Here is a 23,986-nt window from a genome sequence, read left to right as displayed (position 1 = left end):
TAGCTATATTATTTCTACTTTTTATACTTGGGACTCAGGGTTGGACTCCAAGGTATACATGCTGTCTTTTTGTTTTGTTTTGTTTTTCCCCCCTCTTTTTTCTCGTCCTTCTCAAATGGAGCAGGCTCACTTTATGAATGTTCTCCAGTCTTCTTGTTAATGTTCTATTGAGATGCAAAGAAAACAAAAGCTTTGTTAGCACTTCTGGGATAGTAGGGGATTTCTAAGCTTCTACATGGATTTATAGGTCTTACAATGTAGGACCGGGGGGGAGGGGGGCAATGGTTGGGCTTGTCAACTGTAAAGTTAACAGGTTTGAGACCTGAGCACCACATGAAGGGGTGAGCTCCAGTTCTCATCCCAGTTCCTGACCACCTAGCAGTTCAAAAGCATGCAAATGCGAGTAGATAAATAGGTATCACTTCAATGGGAAGGTAATAGAATTCCATGCACTTTGGCATATAGTCATGCTGGCCACATAAACACAGAAGCATCTTCAGACAATGGCGGATCCCCCAGCTAAGAAATGGAGATGAGCATTCCCCCCTAGAGTCAGACACAACTGGACAGGGGAAATCTTTATCTTTAATATATTTATTTATTTATTTATTTATTATTTCAATTTATATCCCGCCCTTCTCCCGAAGGACTCAGGGCGGCTCACAACATTATTAAAACAAAGAAAGACCCACACACCCCACCGAATAAAACCAAATTAAAACCAAAATTTTTATGTTGTGATAATTAAAATTTCTAAAAAACCCAGTTTAAAATCCTCCCTAGGCCAGGCCCGCTTGTTGGAAAAGCCATGTCTTGAGGGCGCGGCGGAAAGTAAGGAGATCCGGAATAATCCGGATCTCGGGGGGTAGTTCGTTCCAGAGGGCAGNATGGAGCGCTTTAAAGGTGGTAACTAACACCTTAAAGCGCACCCGGAAGGCCACTGGCAACCAGTGCAGCTCGCGCAGCAGCGGTGTTACATGGGAGTGACGAGTCCCTCCCAACACCGCCCGCGCGGCCGCATTCTGGACCAGTTGAAGCCTCCGGGTGCTCCTCAAAGGGAGCCCCATGTAGAGGGCATTACAGTAGGATAGTAGGACAGTAGGACAGTAGGACAGTAGGACAGAGGGCATTACAGTAGGACAGAGATAGGCAACATGGAACTTTTGTTGACCTTAGCCAATGTGGCTGAGTTGTGAGGGATAATAGGGATTGCTGCGCATGTGCTACCCAATTCTAATTTACGGAATCATGAATATTTCTTCCCCTCCCTCCTAGGGGAAGGAATAAATTAGGTTAGTTTGTATTTTAATGGGAATTTAACTAATTTTGTAGTCCCTGAAATAGCACATGTACAATAATTGGGAAGTTTTCTTTTAGCATTTCCCAATTTTATTTTGCCAATTAAAAATCTAGGTAAAATGTCTATATAACTATGAAACGTATGACTTGGAAGAAATGCTGGCAAAATAATATATCTACAGGTGCATGTTAGTAAAAATGTGCATAGTTACATTAATTAATTTTAGTATTGAATTGGTATTTTTAAAAGTCTTAACAGAAACAGGATGTAATGATGGTTTGGCAAATAAAGTGAGATTGGCTAAATCTATTAAGTTCAATTTCATTCAGTCCTACTCATGTTCCACTCCCAAATCCATTGTCTCTATTTTCTTTTTGTGAAATCTTACAATTCTCACATACCATTCACTTGCAATCAGTGGGATTTGTGTGGTACTTAACCATCCTTAAACTCTTGGCTCCTACCTTCTGGATCATTCTGCATCTTTTTCTAGAATCTGCTCTATTTAAGATTGAACTATAGAGATCTTTTTTATTCAGTCCTCTGATAATGGAGGTTAAATTTCTGACTATGACTTATTATAATAAGTTAAACTGATGGATTATATTCAGAGCCCACTGCTTTTATTAATGTTATCTCTTTACAACTTTTTATGTCTCTGTGCTAAAATCTTTCATATATCTGTCTGGACCAGTTTACTGTACCTTCCAACGTAGCCCATAGATTTATGCTCAAAATTAATGGGGATATACATTCAAGTTTATTTAGCTTCCTTCTCCTTCTCCTTCTCCTTCTCCTTCTCCTTCTCCTTCTCCTTCTCCTTCTCCTTCTCCTCCTCCCCTCCTCCTCCTCCTCCTCCTCTTCCTCCTCCTCCTCCCTTTAATGATTTGCAATGAAGTGTCCAAGCTCAGGAAAGCTAAGTTGTATAATGTCAGTTCAACATTATATAACTATTCTTGATTTATGTTCCTGTAGGAACCGTAGCACCCTCAACCATTTCATATAAAAACAAATATAACTTTTCAACTGAGTAATGTGAGCCTGTGTATATATGCTACTTGAGGGCGATTGCTCTTTCATACAATTGCCAGGCAAATATGTCAGCTCCGAATGTCAGTGTGCTTTTCTGAAGAAACTCAATATAGGTCATAAATTAGATATTTTTAGTAGTACGCGAAGTACTAAATATGCTATGTAGTCTTTAAACTTTGCCTGAGTGTTCAGACAGAGCAGCAGTGAAGAAAGAAATTTTATCATCAGCCTCCAGCTACACACTGTGTTTGAGACACGGGGGAACAAAAGCAGGTGTGAAGCTGAATGTTTTCTAGAGCAAGGTTCTGCTTGTATGTTGGTTGTTGCTGAGGCCAGACAGTTGCCACAACTCATATTTACTTAAGCTTGGCAGGATGGCTGTTAAGGTTTAATACCTCATTACTTAAATATCTAGAATGATACTTAAGAGATCCCGGTTGACCAGCCATAGCCAACATAGATTCTGAAACATCAGAGCATTTTTATATTGAAAAGTTTTCCAGGAATCAGTTCATATTGCTTCTTATATTTTCCTTACATTTCTTATGTAAGGAACATGTTTCTTACATTTCCTTATATTTTCAGTCTTTTAAAATATTTAAATATTTAAAATATGCAAATATTTAAAAATGGAATTGGAACTTCAAAGTACAGAAAGTGCTTATTTAGTTGCCTATATTTTGCTTTAGGGTTGCATGGAACTTTTTTCCCCATGTAGAACAGAATCGTACATAGAATTGCCTCTGCTGCATTCAGTTTTGAATGTTCTTCTGGTACTTACATTTTAAAACACTGATACGATTCAGACTACCCACCTGTTTTGGGGGCTGCAGGATGAGAATCCCCATTAGATGTGACCAAGGTAGCTCTGTGCAGAAAATGCTGATAGCTTCCATGGACATTAGGTGAGAAATCTAGGTGGTAGATACAACTTGAGAACTTTGACAGTTCACTGATCATTCAGAGGGCAGGAGTAAAAGACAGCTATGTTTTGCCTAAAACAGAAAGGACTACTGGCTATCCTATCATTATTAAATTTGAGCTTTCTCTGACAAACAATCATTATTAACTGAGCTACTTTAAAATCCAGCCAGCGCTGTCACTGGGAGTTATCATTCCATCCTATCTGATGGAATTGTATATTTAAATGCAGTAATTCAATTTTTAGGTAAGAAAAATCACTGGCCTCCCACAGATTACTAACAACATTACTATGGCACCTCTGGTCACAAATTCCATTGATAATGTAGCCCAACTGCAAAACACAATAGTATTATATAGTACTGGACAGAGAAGTTCTTGATAACAATATGACTATGATCTATTTTGTGGGGCATGTTATCTATCATTAAGGACACTAGTACAAAATTTCTGTTTGAGTAGACAAGGGAACTTGATGCCCCTCTAGACACAGCTAAATTGTAACTTTGACTGTCTATGGATATTCTCACTCATCCAAAAGGTGCTTTTTCCAAAGGGCAACTAGACTATCTTGGTTTTTTTTAACAACACCAGAAGATCCATAGGTATCCATTCCTGAAGTAGGTATAAAAACAGCTAGATAAAATAGAGCAATGTAAAACCCCATATGCTGATAGTTATCTTAGACAATATTATCACCATGACCAACATCTTCTAGGAATAATCAGCATTGCAGCATTGTCTTACTAGCAGAATAGAAATAACATATGAGCCNTTTTTTTTAACAACACCAGAAGATCCATAGGTATCCATTCCTGAAGTAGGTATAAAAACAGCTAGATAAAATAGAGCAATGTAAAACCCCATATGCTGATAGTTATCTTAGACAATATTATCACCATGACCAACATCTTCTAGGAATAATCAGCATTGCAGCATTGTCTTACTAGCAGAATAGAAATAACATATGAGCCATGGTGGCACAGTGGTTAGAATGCAGTATTGCAGGCTAACTCTGCCGACTGCCAGGAGTTTGATTCTGACCAGATCAAGGTTGACTCAGCCTTCCAGCCTTCTGAGGTCGGTAAAGTGAGGACCCAGATTGTTGGGGGCAATAGGCTGACTCTGTAAATCGCTTGGCGAGGGCTGTAAAGCACTATGAAGCGGTATATAAGTCTAAGTGCTATTGCTTGTTCAGGTTTCATAGGAGAATTGGGAAAGAAGAATCAAGTAAAATATCACTGAGGGGGTGCCCAGATATATTTTGTAAATGATACATGCAATGCATATGCTGTTTTTTTTCTTTTTTTTAAACACAAAGAAGTGTAATGTCCATTTTTTAAAAGACACAATTTTTCATTTCTTTAGAGGATACGGTGAACATTTACAGCTTTTTATTCAGAATTGACTGTTAACCAAGTAAACACATTTTCCAATCCTGCTTTTTAGATGTAAATGATAAAAGCATTATTTTACAAAGCTTTATAACTTGAGGAATATTTTCTCATATATTGTTCCTTTAATTTGTACATTTACACCCTGGATCTCTTCATACTGTATCTTCTCTTAGTAAGTGAGTTAGAAATATGGAAAAACAACCCTCCCCTAAAAAAAATACACTGCAAGAAGAAAGCAAATAAAAAATGTATTAAAAACCACAAAATTGGAGTGTGTAGACCAGAGGTCCCCAACCTTTTGGGCACTAGGGACCGGTTCCGTGGTGAAAGGTTTTTCCACGGACCGAAGACTGCGTGGTTTTGTGTGCTGCCTGCATCCCATGGATGGGGCTTTGCTTGTTTGTGTGGCCCAGTTGCTGGCATGCTGTGGCCTGGTACCCCTGGTGTAGACAACCAACAATTTGGTACATTGCAATGTTGTTTTTGTTGTAGTCTATATGTGGGCTATTTCTTACAGCCTAGTTTGCAGTATGCACAGAAAATATATGAAAAATGTCTGAATTGTTTTCTTATGAGACAGAAATGAGTCATACCTTTCTGGGTACCTTAACCCCTGATTTTTAAGATATTCATCTGAATTTTTTTGACAAGTATCTCTAACTAAAAGAAGGAAGGTAAATCTTTTTGAAAGAGGCATACTGTCAAAAGTTTGTTTTAACCGATGCATTTTTTCATTATTTCACATTCAAGGGATTCCAGGTAGCTAGCAATTTATGAATAAATAAAAGTAACACAAATTGAACAGTCTTGTAAATATAAAGCTGCTTTAGTTAAGCCAGCTTTGTAAATAATTCAAATCCCAAAATCTGTTCTGCTTTAAAATCCATGTTTGAATTATTAATATTTTTTACTGCTTGATATTTTATTTAAGCATTGCATTTGCTACCTAGAATAAATAAGTACATTAAAATAAATGTGAGATCTTTGTGATTTTTTCAAAGTATGACTTGTGCACACTTTTATCCTGTTTTCATGGATGTGATGCAACTATTAGCGAAAATAAGAAACATCTAGGTTGGATTGAATGGGGTTACAGGAATGTTCTTGCTCATGACAGAAACCCTCATAAATGCTTCTAATTTAATCAGTACAGTGACTAAAATGCTGTAAAATACTTACACATATAATTTCTTCTGATGTGTGTGGTTAAAAAAATTCAATTGTTAATTTATTAATAACAGACTTTGTTCGAATCATTTATTATATATGTCCACTTATTTAGCTTACTTTCATAATTGTAGTCTCCTTGCAAATCTTTTCCATTCTGAATTCAGATGATGCCTCAGCTCCTGCACTGGAGCCTCAGCCTCAAGGAGATGAAGAAGGTGAGAATTTATAGAAATGGGAAGGGAAGGCTATGGCCATGTTAGCTGAGTTTTTATAGAAACTGTCTATATAATATTACAGAAATATGGCCAGGGTTTATTTTTTTATTCTATTCTTTGAGATACTTTTCTGAAAGGAAATAAGTCACTTCCTATTTCTGATGAAGTAGATTCGAATCTAGCTAATAATCTAGATACATTTTCCTCCAGTTGTGTTGGATTATAACTACGATAATGCTCACACATAACTTGATTAGACTTTAAAATAACACAAGGATCTTTTGTTGCTTTTGAACCTAGATCTCTAAAAGTATTTATAGAGGATTTTTAATTATAGCACGTCATTAGACTAAGAGGTATGAGATACCCTAGAACAGTGGTGGCGAACCTATGGCATGCGTGCCAGAGGCAGCACTCGGAGCCTCTCTGTGGGCAAATGTGCCATTGCCCCAGCCTCGCCTCCCCCCCACCACCCCTCCTCACCAGCAGCCCCCCTGGAGGAGTCGCCCCTGAGAGTGGCCCACATGGAGCAGTGCAGCCAAGACATGGCAGCCAGGCAGTGTAAACAAGACTCTGCCCTCATGCCCCATCGCGCACAGTTGATGCTGCGGGGCGCAGGCAGAGGGCGCGGCTGCCATGGCGCTGCTGGGATGCCTGGGCGATCTGTGGCGGGCCCTGCGGTGAGTGGCCCTGCGGGCAGGCGGGGTGGGGGACAGTATGGGGGCAGAGCAAGGGCAGGGCAGGGGGTGGAGCAGGGGCGGGGCCAATGTTTGGGCACTCGGACTCTAAAAGGTTCGCCATCACTGCCCTAGAAGACCCATTTGCAAGGAGAAAGCCAAACCCTCTAAATCATTCACAAAATTATAGATAGACCAATAGACAGACAGACATATAGGTGCTGTACATAGACATATTTCTTAGCTGTCATTTTTGCATCTAAATCTACACTCCTAATAATCTATCTTATGTTTAACACAGTGGGACTTCATTTTGAGTAAAACGTAATTACTTTTTTAAATTGTTATCTTTCCAAAACTGGCAGCTTTACTAGCACTTTTTCCAAAATTATTCCATTGTTCATGATTCACCCTGGTTATTCAGACAGTCAATGTTGTTTCTGGGTTTATGCCAGGAATGTTGCATTTCAGGATCATAATTCACTATTAGTGTAATATAAAGCTATTTAACATGAACATTTGTTACATGCATTGTATTTATACTGAAATATTGTCATGCTATTTTCTAAATACCGTCGTAAATAAGAAATTGTCCTGTCACATTTATTACATTTTTTTATTTCCTTGAATCAATATACTTTGGTACCAATGAGTTTTCCATTGTAACAGTCTGATTTTGTTCTTTATTGTTCTAGATATAGCTTCTCGCTACCCTACATTATGGACTGAGCAAGTAAAGAGCAGACAGAATAAGACCAATAAAAATTCTGGTAAGCATCTTAATTAGCAACATTTCAGCTTCAGCAAACTTTCACATTTCCTAGTTGTCTTGTTGCTGTCTGGTCAATAATAAGCAGACTATAAAGAATAAGCAGACTATAAAGTAAATCAAATAAATAAATGATCTTAGATATCATTTAGGCTATACAAAAAAGGCTTTTCCAAGGTGGTTTTTATCTTTGTATATTAAAAATGTGCTCAAAATTAATTTCCGACAGGATATTATTTTTATATGTTTCTAAATTATAGGCTAGGGGGTACACATTCACTGAGCTCGGTTGTTTTCTTGCAGATGTTTCATTACCACACTAGGTGAATCATCAGTGCTAGTAGAGAGTGGATTTGCTCTCATTTTGAGGAAGATATTCTACATTGGCTGTTCCTATTGTCAAGTAGGTGACAAGAAGGAAGGAAGTTTGGTGATTAGAAGGGAAGAATTTTGAGGATAAATAGGGGAGAAAACTAGAAATTGCATTCCAGGTTTGATTTTGAAGTTTTTTCTTACATAACGTACAGAGAAACTTAAGGTCTTTTACAAGAAATTTGTGTCAATATCTTTTGAAGCAATCAAAACACTTTTGAGTCGTAGATGACACGACTAATGTTTCCGAATCTGTTTCGGTGACTCGTTGGGTCTTTTATCGGAGAAACTAGAATCGATTTCCGGGTTACTTCTCTATTATCTCAGTCCTGGCAGCAGCAGGTTATAACTGAAGTGAAGGTTCTAATTAGTAAAAATTATGGGGGTTAGCATCATTTGAAGCTCCAAACAATTTGACAACTACATCAGAGGTCCCAATCTTTTGGGCACCAGGGACCGGTTCCATGGAGAGAGGTTTTTCCTCGGACCGGAGGGGGTGTAGGTTTTCATGCTGCTTGCATCCTGCAGATGGGGCTTCACTGGTTTGCGTGGACCAGTACTGGTCCACAGACCAGGGGTTGGGGACCCCTGAACTACATAACACCTTCACCAAGATGTTTCCATCCATCCATAGCCTCCACCATTGCCTCACATTGTCAGCCATGTAATTTGGGGTGGATAAGTCATTTTATGTTTGCTTCTACTCAACAACTGCAATACAGCACTCCCTCATCAGCCCAATCAAAAACTATAAAGATACACACAGTCTGAATAGTCTGCATATAAAATTACATCAAATTTCCACAGTCTTTATTTTTTCTAATATTGAAGAATACATATTAACTGTGGACGTTAATCATGGAAGATTTTTCTTCATTTCTTGTTCTCTCCCATTACAATATAAAAGACTGAAAAAAAGAGAAAAAAACTTTGTTGATACAAATAAATTAGTGTACTACAAATTTGTTGTTCTTCCACCTGTGAGAGAAGACAACATTGTACATTTCTGAGAGAATAAAATAAAGCCAAGCTATAAAAAGATCCTAGAAATAATTCATTGTAAATAGTATTTATTTCATCTTTATTACCCTGGAGATTATTTATGGCTAAAGCAAAAGAAGTGTTATGCTTGGAACCAATTTTAATCTCAAATATAAAAATATAGGAGGCCACAAGTCAACAGAATAATAACCAATTCATCTCCATAGATATCGTAAAAATCAGTTTGACAACTCAGGCCTATAAGCTGTTCACAAGTACCAAGATACACCCTATCATTACACAAAATGTGGCAACTGGCTAAGATGGTAGATTCTGGATACCATAAAAGGGTAGGAAACCATTATTAAATTGTATTTTTAGTATCAGGAAGTGTAATTGTTTTTTCTGACATTAAGTCAAAACCATCTGGATAGTTTGGAAACTATGAATTCAAAATATATTTGACTGGCATGATATAAAGAGACCAATTTCTTGGGAAAAGTGAGAAAGTACTAATTCCTTGTATGGCCTTGATTTGGCTAGACTTAGAGCTTGTTTCCAGCTGGCATAACTGTTCATATTAGTATATTTACACTTGTGTTTTTCCTATAACAAGAGTTTAAAAAGGCAGTTATGTAACAGTAAGGAGAAAAGAAATCAAAACTATTATGATTCCTCTCCTTGAAACAGAGAAAATCAGTGTTGAAAAAAAGGTGAGAGCAAATCTCACATTAGATGGTAATTTATTACGCCTAGCACATTCTGGCAATGGACTTTTCAAGAAGCGATGAGTGCCTGTAACAGAATACAGAGTGATGAAAATGAAGGTTTAATTGTGCCTACAGTTTGCCAGAATGTTCTGGGCTCAATAAATGATTTCCCTGGGCAGTTGAAAATTGCTTTCTCAACAAGGTATCAAACTGAAGACCATTCAGCCAGCCTAGGAGACAGAAATTTTGCTTTTCTGAAAATATCTCCAACCTACAGTAGCTTTTCTTACCATAGCACGATGTACCTCATTGATGGGTAAATAAATCTCAGATTTGATAAGTGGAAAATGGGGGCCTGGTGTCACGGTTAGGGCAGGACAGGAGTCCTTACCTATTTCCTGACTGAAGCTTAAAACAATTCCTACTCTGTAATAGTGATCATTTCCAACCTGAAACTCCTCATATCTATTGTAAGTCACCTCTCATGATTCTGCAGCCATGTGGTCATTAGCCATATCAGGCATCTCAAGGCCATCTTTGCTAAACAATCTCTCACCCTTTATGCAGAAATCCCAAATTGCCTGATTTACTGGATCATCCAGGTCGGGGTTGTTCCAAAGGTCCTTTTCAAAAGGCATCTGGGTGTTCTTGTGTTTTTTTTCCCCTTGAAGATGTTTTGCTTCTCATCTAAGAAGTTTCTTCAGTTCTCAGTTTTTCAAGGGAATTGCTTTTTAAAAGCACTTTTGGCACACTTGAGCTCCTTAGTTCCCAGGAAAAAATGGCTAGGAAATCACTTGGGTTTAACTGCAAGCTATTTGGAGAATGCCTTCTCAGAAAAAGCTGCTGTACCTACCTGAAGTTTAGGAATTAATTTTTTTCAAACTCAGTAGGACTTCCCTCTGAGAAGATACAGTATATACTGAATTGTCCTGCAATTTTTTTTTCCACTCACTTTTTGTGTTAATATTAAAAAAAGAGTAGCTGCTAGAATCTTGGACATGCAAGCAACTCTTGTTGAGTATTTGCTTTATTCTCCTCGGCACTAAAATGGTATATAACATAAATATATTTGCTTTATGTCTCCTCTACTTGCTCGTCCTATGCAAATAGATAAGCCTTTCCAGACCTCCCTGGTGTTGCTTACATTTCAGTTCACAAAAATATATGCATTGCAATATTTCTACTATCTTCAAAAGTCCCATTTTATGAGCATTTTCTTTTTAACTTTTAATTTTACCTATTAGTTCAAAATACTTCCAAAGTCTGCTTTCTGGCATTCCTTGACTGTGCCTCCCACCCTAAAACTTTTAAAAACTGTTCTGTTTAACATCCAAATGATACAATTTCTGTTTGGGATGTTCCAGGATTTTATGGAATCCCCACAGTTGACACGTGTGCCTGCTTTTTCGCAAGGCCAGTCTCTTTTTGTAATAGCATACATTAATTTAATGTCAAAAGATAGTAATCTTGTCTAAACTATTTTTAATTACATTATATGATTTTTCTGCAGCTTCAGTCTAAAACAGAGTGCCTTTTGAGTTTCATATGTAAGATATGTTGGTTTTCACAATTTATTAGATCTTTAGATTGAAAATCAGAAAAGCATCAGAGATCTGTCAAAAGCCAGGAAAGGCTTATATTTCAACTGAAAAACAGAGTGGAATCTAAAAGAATCTATTTATCATTAAGGAAATAGTCTCCTACCATTTCATCCCAGAAATCTTCTCTAAAAGGATGGAAGTTTAAGCAAGCCAATGTTGGAGAAGAGAGAGAGGGGCTACTGGTGAAAAAGAATGTTTCATTTTGATAGTGGAAATCCATGCTTACAAATCTGAACCCAGTCAATTCTTGTCAAATGATAGAAACATATAATCTTATCCAAAGTTATGGGTGATAGTGATAGAATATCTAGCTTATATTGATGTACTCTCATTTGGAAAAGAATTCTTCACCTTCATCCAACTTTCTTTCCTTAAATAAATATTGAAACAAATGATAGGTAAAGTCGGACATGAGGCTGCCTCTTTAGCTTGCAAAATGAATTAATTAAATAAGTAAGTAGCTATCGTCTCATGGAGGAAATTCTGAACTAAGTAATGCTTTGACAAGTGAATGCTTAATAAGTTAGTTGCATGGATAAATTATAAAATACACAAACATCTGTGCATGCTATGCGGTAGGGAAGAAGCAAAGCTGAAGCAAGCAATTCCAATATTCATTTGTCGAATAAGTCACCCTTGTTTGTTTGAAAGTTAACACGGAGGGATGATACCCATAAAAATAATCCTACATCATTTTGTTTATAGCTTTAAAATAAATAGTTAATGAAGCAAGCATCATGGAATCTTAAAGGGGACTGTGCAAAGTTTCTGAATTCTATTAATTCTGTTTTTTTTTCCTTATACCAGTATTAGCTTTCTACTGAGAACTGCTTCCTGGACTCTTTTGCAAAACAATTATATGATAGCTAGCATGGATGGCAGAGGGTGGGAACCATAGTTGGCCTGATTACCAAAGAGTTGCTCATGATAAAGCTGCAGTAGCCATTTTACTTTCTCATGGCATCAATACTGAAAGGAAGGACTTGCTTTGCAATTGTATGTGGCACATTATTTTTATTTGTACCACAATGCTTTGGAAATGATCCTATTTGTTTGCTTCAAATTTTACTTAAAAAAGAAAAAGCAAACATTTCCCAAAAACATTTAGCCAATTTTCTTTCACAATGATTCTGAAACAGAAACAAGGGATTTTTGATCTGATGCCTTCCAAATACGGTGGATTTTGATCCCTGTAAGTATTTTTGAGTTTCAATTCCATTAATTGTAGGGATCAAAATCCAATGAATCGGAGGAGAGCTATGTGATGTGTCATATAGTTATCTACTTAGTTTTATTGATGTTCTACAATATTTCTTCCTATAAAAAATAAAATGGTGTTCCGTTTTACAGTTTCAGCATGATTTCAGCTTCACAGCATTGACAGAATTGTTCTTGTCTTGTAAGCAAAGCAACACTCATAAGTTCTTTTATTTGCCAGTTTGCTAGAAGCTAGAAAATGACATTAAAGGTATGATTATTTTAGCACCTGGCTATTACCTTTAGAAGACTTACCTTAATTTAGTTCAGCTAAATAGGGAATCTCTTTCTCCCTTGTATGATGTACAAAGTTAAAACTTGTAAAACTGGGTCCAAAGACTTCATCAAATTGTTACTACCCAACAGAGTGAAAAATAAGCATCTTTTATACAATGTGCATTCTTGATTTTCTGGAATTTTAACATTAATTAATATTTTTCTCTAAATCGAAGTTATATTTTTCATTAGGAAAAGTGAACAGAGAGCAACACTCTAACACAGGGGTGTCAAACTGCTGGCCCGCGGGCTGGTTTCGTCATACCAAAACCGGGCCCACCCCATTGCCGGCAATGCAAAAAGAGTCGCGATACGTCACGACACGTCAGGTGACGTGGCGAGTTTGACACCCGTGCTCTAACAGCACTTCAGATGTACATTTTAAAGTGTGGCTAGAATTTTTAAGAAGCTACTTTGTATCCCTGAAAGCAGATCCAACAGATCCAGCAAGTTGAGTTGCTTCTATTGTTAAAATATATCACAGTAATTATATTAGTAATTTTTGTCTTAATTCTCTGTATCAAAATGGAATTTTGTACTCTTAAAGCCAGACATTTTAATTTTTCCAGTAGGTAGGACAGTGTATGATGAAATATACATCAAGGACCAATTTTAGGCTACATTTATGTTAACTGTAATAATAAAAAAAGTCTTATTAGGGGACTGAAGGCCAGTCTTATTATTGCTTTGACACTGCTTTTCTGAAAAAAATAACCACTTAGAATTAGTTTCTATTTGAATTATCCAGCCAAAGAACTAGGCATTTTGGACTTTTCTTCCTTGTTACACAAGAGTTCAGATTAAGTGTGCGAACAGAGGGCAAGACAAGATGAGGCCCAAAACAAACCAGAATTTATTGCAAACAGGCTAAACAGTATTACGGTAATATGCCTCTCAGGAAAAGGCTTGGGAAAAAAACCAGCCATTTTCATGATTTAAGCCATGGCCTCCTTGCAAAACAGATCACTTACTGTTTATTTATCTGGACTGTTTTCATTGATATGAGACATTTTTGTGGCCAGTGAAAGATGTAAAAGTGTCTGAATTCCTTCCAAGTCCGATAAAATAATCATGTCGGAGACTTGGGCTGAACTTATATACAGTTTTACCAAGCTTCTTTCTGTTATTCTGCCTAATTTTAGTTGGCGAGATAAATATCTCATGTTTTAAAGGAAGCCAGGATTCTAATGTTCCCATAGAAGGAAATGCTAGTTTGGATTTTTAGCCTTTTTGATTATTAAAGAAAATGACCAAACCTCAATACACAGACAACATGCACTTTACAACATGCCACAGTACAAGCAACTGTGAAACAGTTGGAAATTTAGAAAGGGAGATGCACAGATCCTTTTCTATTCTTACTTCTGTGTGAGGTGAAGGAAAAGGAGACGAGACCAGGTTCATGTCTAGAAATTAGCTGAAGCTCTCTTTGCAGTCAAATACAGCGTCATTTATCATCAGGCATTCATTGCAAGATGGGTGAAGCAAAAGATACTGTTTGTCTGCTTCCTTCTGCTGAAAACAGATCCATGAATTTCAATAAGACATATTTAGTTAAGTAAATCTAAATAAACCCCTTTTGAATCCTGTACTTATTTTTATCTAAAGACATGCCCAGGATAAGCTAGGATTACAGCCATTTGCTAACTTGAGACTATCCCATGCATTGATTTTTTTTTTTTTTACAGATAGCTCTTGTTTAGCGACTGTCTCATACAGGAGCTGTTCACAGTTATTTATTATTTAGAGTATGATGAGAACATGACAGAAGAGAAATAAACATATAAACGCAACCCACAAAATTTCTGTGGGAGTATGGTGGTGGCCTCGTAACTGGATGTCCAATTCAGCCTCTGGGATTGCTTCATGCAGATCTTCTAGGCTAGGGAATCAGAGAATCCATGTGATGGGCAACCTTGCACACTATGTTTAATAGTTTGCATATCAGCACCACAGTTCATAGTTATGATGGTCATAAATGGAGATGAAGAATTCAGGTTTTGTTTAAATGGATGTTTGTATTGCTTTTTTTTTTTTTTGAAACATATCAGTTATTTTGAATTGGCCTTTTAAAGGAATCCTCTTCCATCTTCAAAGAAGTATGCATGCATATGTTTCTGAGCTGAACATCTGAATCAGTCTTCCCTGTACCTGAGCAGAAAAGATAAAACTAAAAGTGCTCCTGTTTTGAAAACAAACAACCTTTTGCTTTAATGAAGCTGTCATAGCAGAATTTCCATAACCCATTGAGAAGTGACTCTCTACTGCCTCTTCTTGGTTACAGTTGATTTAGAATTTAGAATTGTGGAGGACAGCTGAGGAGAGATAAAGCATCTTGCAGGTGGGATGTTCAGGAAAGAAACACCATTGTATTTGACTAGAGTGCTCTAGAAAATGGATCTGATAATCTACCCAAACTCTGGAATGCACTTTGCATGAAATAGAAGTTCAAAATGGTTCAAGTTCAAAATGGACACGAATAGACGTGATAAGTGAATATTGCAACATTTAAACATAAGGACATTCACCAGCTGTCCTTATGCTTAAGAAAAAAGATGTCCAAAATATGTAATAGGGTTGGGCAAGACATTCACCAGAGATACTTTGAAAAACTAGTTAGCAAGACTGAAGAACCATTCCTCTAAGCATAGCAGCCAACCTGAGCCATTTGTGGGTGGGGTCAAAAAATCAAAGTGTGACCAGGCAATCAAAGTATCATCCCTTTGAACATGTGCATAATGCAGGTAGAAAAAGAACGAGGTTTCAATTATATGGCCTTCCACCGTGACCTTTTTGACTGCCTCCTCTGGATATCCCAACAGCCACCTGCATTGGCAAACTTATGCACCTGCTTTCCTCAACCTGCTCCCCATCATCACCTTCTCCTGGGATTGACAACAAAGCAAAGCAGCAATGCCTGCACATACATGGAGGCATCCACTCAGGACATCCATTGAGGTGGCTGTGCTGAATCCTCTAGGGAACGTAGCTGCTTTAAAATGATTCACTTGTGAAAGCTAGTTTTGTGAAACATCCCTTCCGAATAGTTGGTGCTGCCCTAATTTATAACACAGTACATTTATTTATTATGGCAATATTCTTTGTTAAAAATAATCATTTGGTCAAAGAATTTAGGCCAAGTTACTCATACTAGAAAAAGCCACCTTATTTCACCCTGATATACGGTTTTATATACATAGACCATGTGAAACATTATCCTGAATACAGGACACAAAGTTCCTCTTTCTTTATAGTTAATAATGAAATAGTTGAATGTTTTTTTCCCTTTAGATTGCCCTTATTTTGCTCACAGACTAAGACACAGCCAAGCCGTAGATCTGCCTTTTCAGCAGGAGCCAAAAGAAAAACTGAGCCATTGGAGCCAATTATAAACATGCAAAAAACAAACTTCATGGGAGTATATTAAAAATTGCTGAAGCACTAAGGAAATAATCTACTGGCTTTCTTATTGGCTTTTTTGCTTTCCTGGCTCACCCTTACTTCTGGGCTGAGAAAGATGCCAGAACCAGCCACCCATTTCAGTCTAAGTATCAAGTTTAAAAAATTAATTTCCAAGCTTTGTCAGGAAAGATAGCTCTGAATGGTCAGAAGAGTCTAGCAAAAGCTAGTATGACTTACTCTTTCAAAATACAATTTTAGTAGGATCTTTAGTTTACCCTAAAGATATGGCCCAAACTGTACCTTCTGTGTAATTTCTCTACATCAATTTAGTGGAGTAAATGAGAGAATAATGACTCAGAGGCAGTTAAAAGGAATTACCATATTATTTATTTTGCATTTTGGAGCTCAGTTTTCAACCCGGGTTTCCCTAGCTTTATGCTAAAAACCTGTCCCCTGCAGAAATGTTGACAGCTGGCTCAGAAGATGGTTTACTTTGTGCATAGTAGCAGCTATTGGTAAATTCAACAAAAAACAATCCAGAAAGTTGGATTTAAAGTTGTTGAAAGTCTGACTCGCTTAACACAAAGGGGGCAAAAGACAACATTTTTAAAAAACAATTCCTTCACTTCACTGCTGAGAAAGTTCATTATCACTACATTCACATTCCAGAAAGCGATGCTGTCTTTAGAGATGAGGAGGGGAGTCTCCCAAAAAGGACAAAAAAGCCATATGTAGTTATACCTAGTTTGTTGCTGTTGGGATAGCTAAATAGAATATAACTTACTTGTAAAATAGTTTAGCCTGATGTGATGTGGGGAGTAGGGTTGCGATGGTGATGTTCATCTATATCTGTAAGTTCCAGTTCTGGAATCAAAATATTGTCATGATACTTGCATTTATTATAATACAAAAGCATCCAGTTTTCAACATATTAAAGACTCTTGTCCAGTGCCTGAAGACCAGAAACTTATTGAACTGTAAGGCATACAAGTAGGTCACTGCTGTAGTGAAAGAAGTCCTTCTTCCCCACCCCTAAAACAAGAACCTGCTTTCTGCTGCTTGAACACAAAATGAAAAATGGGCAAAGTAGATCAAGCTTGTCTAGAATGCCAAACTCTGATTAAACATTTCCTTCACCTTCCAAAAACATGCCGTCTCTTGACTCTGTGGACCATCCAAGGTGAAAGAATTCATTGTAGATCACAAGGGGCAGGAAATACTTTCCTAGCAAGACAAATCAAGACATTAATCTTATAATAAGAACAATTACAGCAGAAAGTATTCATTTTTACATTATTAAGACTTTTGTATTACGTTTGAACAAATGTGTTTTACTGACTCTTTTTGGTATTTCATGTTTATCCAAATAAAGCTTTATTGCAAGGCAAGCTGCTTCTAGATGCCACACAACGCCTTTTATGTACATTGTGAAAATAGCTCTAATGCATTAGCTTTATCAAATTTCCAGGATTTTCTGCCTTTCTAAAATGTCAGGGGATGTGACTTTCAGACAGAAAATGGAGTATATTTGTTATTTAAATCAATTTATATTGTTGCCCAACTCATAAACAAGTGACTCAGGGCAACATACAACAGCTAAAACCTGTTAATAATTCAAAATATATAAAAACTAAGCTAAAAAAAATAATAGATGGAAGGGATGTTAAAAATAGCAGAGCACCTTACTACTTCACTTATCTCCTGGGGTCCTTTGGCCTGCTGACATAACCAGGTCCTGAGGGACTTCCAGAAGCTCAACAAGGCCAATCTCACTTCCGGGAAGGACAAGATTCCACCTTGAGGGGAGGAGGGGAGAAGATTCCACAGTGTGAACACCACAGCAAAAAAAGGGCCATGCTTAGAGTCTGCCAAATATAATAAGGGATAGAACCTGTAACATGCCTTCAATGCTGGATTCTTTCTTCTTTCCCCATTTCTATTGAACACATACATGAAGCCATTGGACAAGTTGATCCACGAACACATATTCATCAATAAACTAATGCTACTCCACCTTATATCTCAACCCCAGATTGAAAAAGTGATGCTGCTGAGAAATGTCTCTGGGTGTTTGGAAGTGCTTAGATGTTAAATCTGTTCATTGCTTGGGACTTAGCATCTGTCGGACTGCCTTAGCATCTGTCGGACTAATATTTCCCCAGCCAACAAGAGCTTCCTATTTAACATGCTCCCCATCCAATCACAGTGGAGTTCCTCCAGGTCTTTTCACCTAAGGAATGACATCTCCAGGACCACAGAGGGAAGCCATCTCAGTGCCATCCCTGTTTGTCAGAATAACATTCTGCCAGATATTTAGATGGTCCTTTCCCTCCTCGTTTTTAGGAAAATCATTAAAACATGGTCATTCTGTCACACCTTGATGTTGGAGCACTGTAATCTACTCTGTGGCAGTGAAAAGATTTTTGATTTTTTTTGTTTATATGGATGTTTGTAGGTTGAATTATTATTGATTTATCTCTTTATACAGTACTGTATTGTTTTTGACTTGATTTAAGGAAGTTGAAATGTACACTACTCAGCTTATAAGCTCACTAAAGTAAATATAAAATATCTGACAAAAATTTCACAGATAGAATTTGACTTAAAAAGCCCACTATTTTCAGAAGGGATTCAGTGTCTAAAAATTGGTAATGCAGTCTGTTGAAACAAAAGCAACATAGATGTTCCAACCACAACCACAATCACACATACACATACACATACACAAACCCAAAGATAGGGGAAAAACAGCTTTTGATATTCTCAGATTAGTGTGAACATGCCATGTGGATGTGGTCAAAGAAAAAAAATATGTCTGTGGTTTACAAAACAAGTTTCTTAATGTTAAAAGAGTGGAAGAGTTTTACACATGAATATGTATTTTATTTAACCTAATTCAAACCTAGAAAAACATAGATATGCAGAGATATAAGAAGATATAAAATTGTAATTGAATTCCAGGACAACCAGAAATAAACATAGGTTTGGAGAATTTACATTCTAAAATGTTTTAGGTCATAAATCATTTTCAAAGGCTCTACTTTATAGACAGCGTTATAATCCCAGAGGTAAGATTGTAAGATTTTATAATTATAAGATTTTATGGATAAATTACTAAATGAAATTTGCATGAAAGAGTTTATTGTATTCATCTGGGCAGGAAGGCACATATAAATGATAGTGGAAATATCAGCATTCCAGTTGGCCTCAAGAAAGTTCCTAATCACCAAAGGCGATAAATTTTGAATAATTAGCTATTAAATATTAGCAATCCCTCCTTCCTTCCTTCCTTCCTTCCTTCCTTCCTTCCTTCCTTCCTTCCTTCCTTCCTTCCTTCCTTCCTTCCTTCCTTCCTTCTATAAGTAAGTCCTTCTCTCACTAGCTCTTTATGCCATCCAAATTATTCCAGAAAGTACTGGCTCCCATGTGGCAGTCATTAAGTGAATCTCTGCAGTTAAACAAATCCATAATTAATAAGGGCAGTTTTGCTGAAAACTAGAAATGCTTTTTTTTTTTTTGAAAAACCATAAATGCTGAACACCCAGAGTTCCATCCCATGATTTCAGAAGGGACCTGACTATTGGAGCTTCAAGTCTGGATCACAAGTCCCCTTTTTCAGGTCAGTTGCAACTTCAGATGGTAGCTAAGTGGCCAGTTGTAAGTCAAAGGCCACCTGTAGCTCCTGCTATAACAGTGAAGCTGGTCCCAAGTTACTAGCTACCCCTAAGGAATCAACTTCCTATCGGATTTCTCAACAGAATCCCTTCTAGATCCAATAGCATTTATTTAATTTTTAGATGAGGGATTTGTTTGACAACATTTTACAAAAGTTTTTACAACTTTTACTTATATAATTGAGAGATAGTTTGGCATATTGACTAAGGCACGGCAAACTGGGGAACTGTGAGTTCTAGTCTCATTTTAGGAATGAAGCCAGTTGAGTGACCTTTTCAATCCCCTCTCCCCCCAGTAAGAACCAGTGAAGACAACTGATAGGAAGAGAAATCTTGGTTTTGTTGCTTGGTCTTAATAAAGTTCGTGCTCTCAATTTTCTTTTTAAAATTTGCATTGAAGGAAAGAAAAGATGCATCATACACAAGATACTGAGTGGGAAATTCCCCCTGCCAAAAATTCTGTTGTCCAAGGATTTTTGACCTGAATAAAAATATTCAACTGTTATCTTCTATTTTTGCGCATGCCCTTCCAATACTCTCAATTCATTTTTAGTATATTGACACAGTTAGAAGGAAAGTGCAATAGTATCATACTCCAAAACTGTGTTCCTCATTGGTTCATGGCTAATTTATCAATAAGTCAATCTGTGCACAGGCAATATCCATAATTGTTTGCATTACTTTTTCTTCTCAGCAGCGTCATGTGATCAAGAGCTCCAGTCAGCATTAGAAGAAGCTAAACAGCCCCAGAAAGATAATGTATTCATTCCAGAGTGTGCTAATGGTGGGCTTTATAAACCAGTACAGTGTCACCCCTCCACAGGATATTGTTGGTGTGTCCTTGTTGATACAGGACGACCTATTCCTGGTACATCCACAAGGTAAGAGATCTTCATTGGACAAGTCATACAATAACAGATTCTTATCTAGACCCTTTTCTAAGGAAAAGGGACAATTAGGAACAAACACATGCACGCACGCGCACACACACACACACACACAAACACATATATAAATATATATGGAGCTATGTGAGGTTGCTATCTTCATCCAATGACTTAAAGGGCTATAACTGTACAAAGTAGACTATGAATATGGTGTAACAATTCTATGACAATTTAACTTGCAAAAGATGTTATTGTTCCTCATTGTAACAGGAGTAATCAATATTCTTAACATGCTTTGAGTGCCGACATTCACAGTTTTTGTAATGAAGTTTATTGCAAGGTGTTTGAATCAGTAAGCGATTAAGACTAAGGGAATAGTCATGAGCCATTAAAATAATGGCAAATGTGTCACTGAAAGTGTAGAAAGTGTTCTTACTGCCCAACTACAAATTCTGATTACATCCCCATTATTGTCAGTAGTTTTATTCAGATTTAAATCAATAATTTATTTCACAATCTCATCTTTCCATCCAACAGTGTAATCAAGGTAGTAATAGAATAAATAAAACATATTTGTTATATATAAATAATAAAAACATCACTAAGACCATTGAAAAAGCCTAAATTAAGCATAGATTTTTTTAACTCCTTCTGTAAAGACCAAGAAATAGTGGATGGTAATTATCTCTAAATCTGGCTCTAGTTCAGGGATCTTCAAACTTGGCCCTTTTATGACTTGTGGACTTCAACTCCCAGAATTCCTCAGCTAGGCACACTGGCTGAGGAATTCTGGGAGTTGAAGTCCACAAGTCATAAAAGAGCCAAGATTGAAGACCCCTGCTTTAGTTCATAGGATTTTTCTCATTAATTATTAGCAGGCTTAAAAGCAAGGCAGCACTTGTGATGTTATTAAGCAACTGTCAAACCAGGAAAGTAATAAAGCCAGGGGCTGCAGCTTTCTTATTAATTCAAATCTTTGCTCACTACTGGGCTCTTAATATGTTTTTGTGGAAATCACTGTTTCTGAATTTAACTCTCTACTATAAAGTTGGAATAACCTTTACAAACTTCAGAGTTGATGTGAAAAGATTTAAGATTGTGAAGCCTTTTATATTGCAAAAAGGGACAACACAAGAAGAGAAATGGGTCAACTAGGGGAAAAAATCAGTTCTGCCAGGATCCATATACTATAGGAAAAGAAATGTAGCGTCAGAAAGATCTTTCTATTTTCTCCCAGAAACGGTTCCTTCAGCCCATTTTCACATGATTAACCTCCCATGGAGCAGGACTGCTGGAACTAGTAGAAAGGAGAACAATATTTTTAATATGCTGTTAAACAGTAAGTTGAAGTTCATGAGCTTCAACTGAGCCAGAAGCAGGGGAAAGAGCCGAGAGCCTTATTTAGCAGACAAAGCAGACAAAATATCACTTTCCAAAAGCAACAATGTGGGCTTGGCGTCTTTAGGAATGCTTGTATGGAAGCTCATCAGGAACTAATGCAGTGTGTTTAGCTTGATACAAGCACAAATAGTTTGAAAAGCAGATCATTCAAAACAATGTTTTGGAGAGTAAACTGTAGAATATCTACTCACACTCACAATTTCAGTTGAAGAAGGGCTGCGCGGCAAGTAGCATAGTTTATGTTTAATTCCCTACATCTCCAAATAGGATGATTGTAATCGGAGACTCTGCAAAGACAAAGTCAACAATTCTAAACTGAGTGAATCAGTGAGCCTCATTTGATCTCATTTGATCCCTCTATTTCTGCCTTATACTTGCCTCTTTTGTTCTGGAAATGTCAGCCTGCTAGAACAAGAGCCTGTGTTTCTTACACTTTTAAGGTAGCCCGAGGGCTTTTATAGACTTTGTTGTGACAGATTATATGGCAGAGGCCATATGACCTGTGATGAGGAATTGTGGAAATTATAATTCAAAGACCAAAGTTTTCCACTCCAAATATACTACCTGGTAAATTGGACTACATTTTGAATATTCATGGTAAGGGTAATTATCATGTAGATTAAGAAACACTTAAAACTAAAAAGGTGAATTTTCCCCTTTGTCTCATTTCCAGGTATATTTCCAGGTATATTTTGATGGCATGTAGGCAGTATATTCCATAAACATTAATACATTGCATTCTTGTCAGAAGTTTAATTATGTCATTTTTAAATCAATTTTCTAGCTCTCATGTTTACTGAGAACTGATCCAACATGATTTGTTGTTGCTACAGCTGCTATTAATTCTGCTCAAAACCAGAATTACTCAATGCTCAGAAGGCATCATATGCTATTGTTCCATTTCCAGAACTAAGGCCCTCATGGAAAACATTTTTGCCACTTGAAATCCCCTTCTCCCACCCAGCACCCCAAAAAAAGGCCAGGGGCAGAATTTTAATAAATACTGTAAATCAAGCTCATATTTCATCTCTCCTTCTGGCTGTTTGTTACTTTTGCTAGGCAGAAAATAACATCAAGCAAGAGGTCCTCCAGATGTTGCTGAACTACAGATCCCAGCATTTTGCACCATTGACCAGCCTGGCTAAGGCAGTTAGGAACTGTAGATGTTCAACATCTAAAAGTCTGAGATGGTTATGTTGCTTGATAGAACACAACTCTGGAATTGTAGAAGAATTGAAAGTAAAATCATGAAGTGCAGATTGTAATGGAGAAACTGAAGGACAGCAGAAAAAGGGAAGGAATGCAGAGTGGTGTATCAGATTAATTGAGATTAGGCTCTTTGCCACATGCCACATTAGAGCACCCAGTTCAAAGACTTTTCTGTCATTCTTTACTTGGTTAAAATGTGACAGCAATTACAATCCACTTCATCCAAAGCTTTCTATCAAAACAGCTTCTGTTCTTCTTACTCTAAAGGGTTCCCTTTCACCCATAGGGACCTATTAAGCCGAGCATGAAATTGTGTTGCACCTTCATGGAGCAGCTTATATCTGATGGGCTATTAGCCAATTCGAGAAATGTTCATTTCCTTCACACAATGAGGAGATAAATTGAACATTGGAGGCAGGGACTATTTATTTCATCCCAACAATATATTATTCTCATGACCAGAACAGTATCAAAACACATAGTCATTTGTTTCAAGGGCCTGGAAAGAGTTTTCCCCCACTCCTTAAATTTTATTACATTTTCTAACATTACATAGACTTAAACCACAACTCTGCATCTCCCCCATATATCCATATGTGTGTATTTATGTTGTGATTTTTTTGTTCCATCACATATAATCCCATAGCCATATTTTACATCAGACACAGATATAGAACCGAAGTGCAAAGTTCAGAAGGTCAGTAGGGAAAATGAAACATTGGAATATAGAGTAAA

General features: G+C 37.1%; 1 protein-coding gene across 1 annotated transcript in view; it reads left to right on the top strand.

The window, feature by feature from the left end:
• The window catches only part of SMOC2 (SPARC related modular calcium binding 2), a gene marked incomplete at its 5' end in the record, with an annotated part of 72,699 nt that overhangs the window by 12,556 nt on the left and 36,157 nt on the right, over positions 1-23,986 (top strand). The window contains 3 exons of the mRNA XM_015822455.1: positions 5,985-6,035; positions 7,408-7,482; positions 20,449-20,635. Of these exons, the coding sequence (XP_015677941.1) occupies positions 5,985-6,035; positions 7,408-7,482; positions 20,449-20,635 (313 nt within the window). The remainder of the gene's footprint in view (positions 1-5,984; positions 6,036-7,407; positions 7,483-20,448; positions 20,636-23,986) is intronic.

Source organism: Protobothrops mucrosquamatus, unplaced genomic scaffold (genome assembly GCF_001527695.2).
Source record: "Protobothrops mucrosquamatus isolate PMUCROS unplaced genomic scaffold, P.Mucros_1.0 scaffold1574, whole genome shotgun sequence".
Lineage (NCBI taxonomy): Eukaryota > Metazoa > Chordata > Lepidosauria > Squamata > Viperidae > Protobothrops > Protobothrops mucrosquamatus.
Note: the sequence above shows the minus strand (reverse complement) of the source record. Positions and strands in the feature narration are given on the sequence as shown.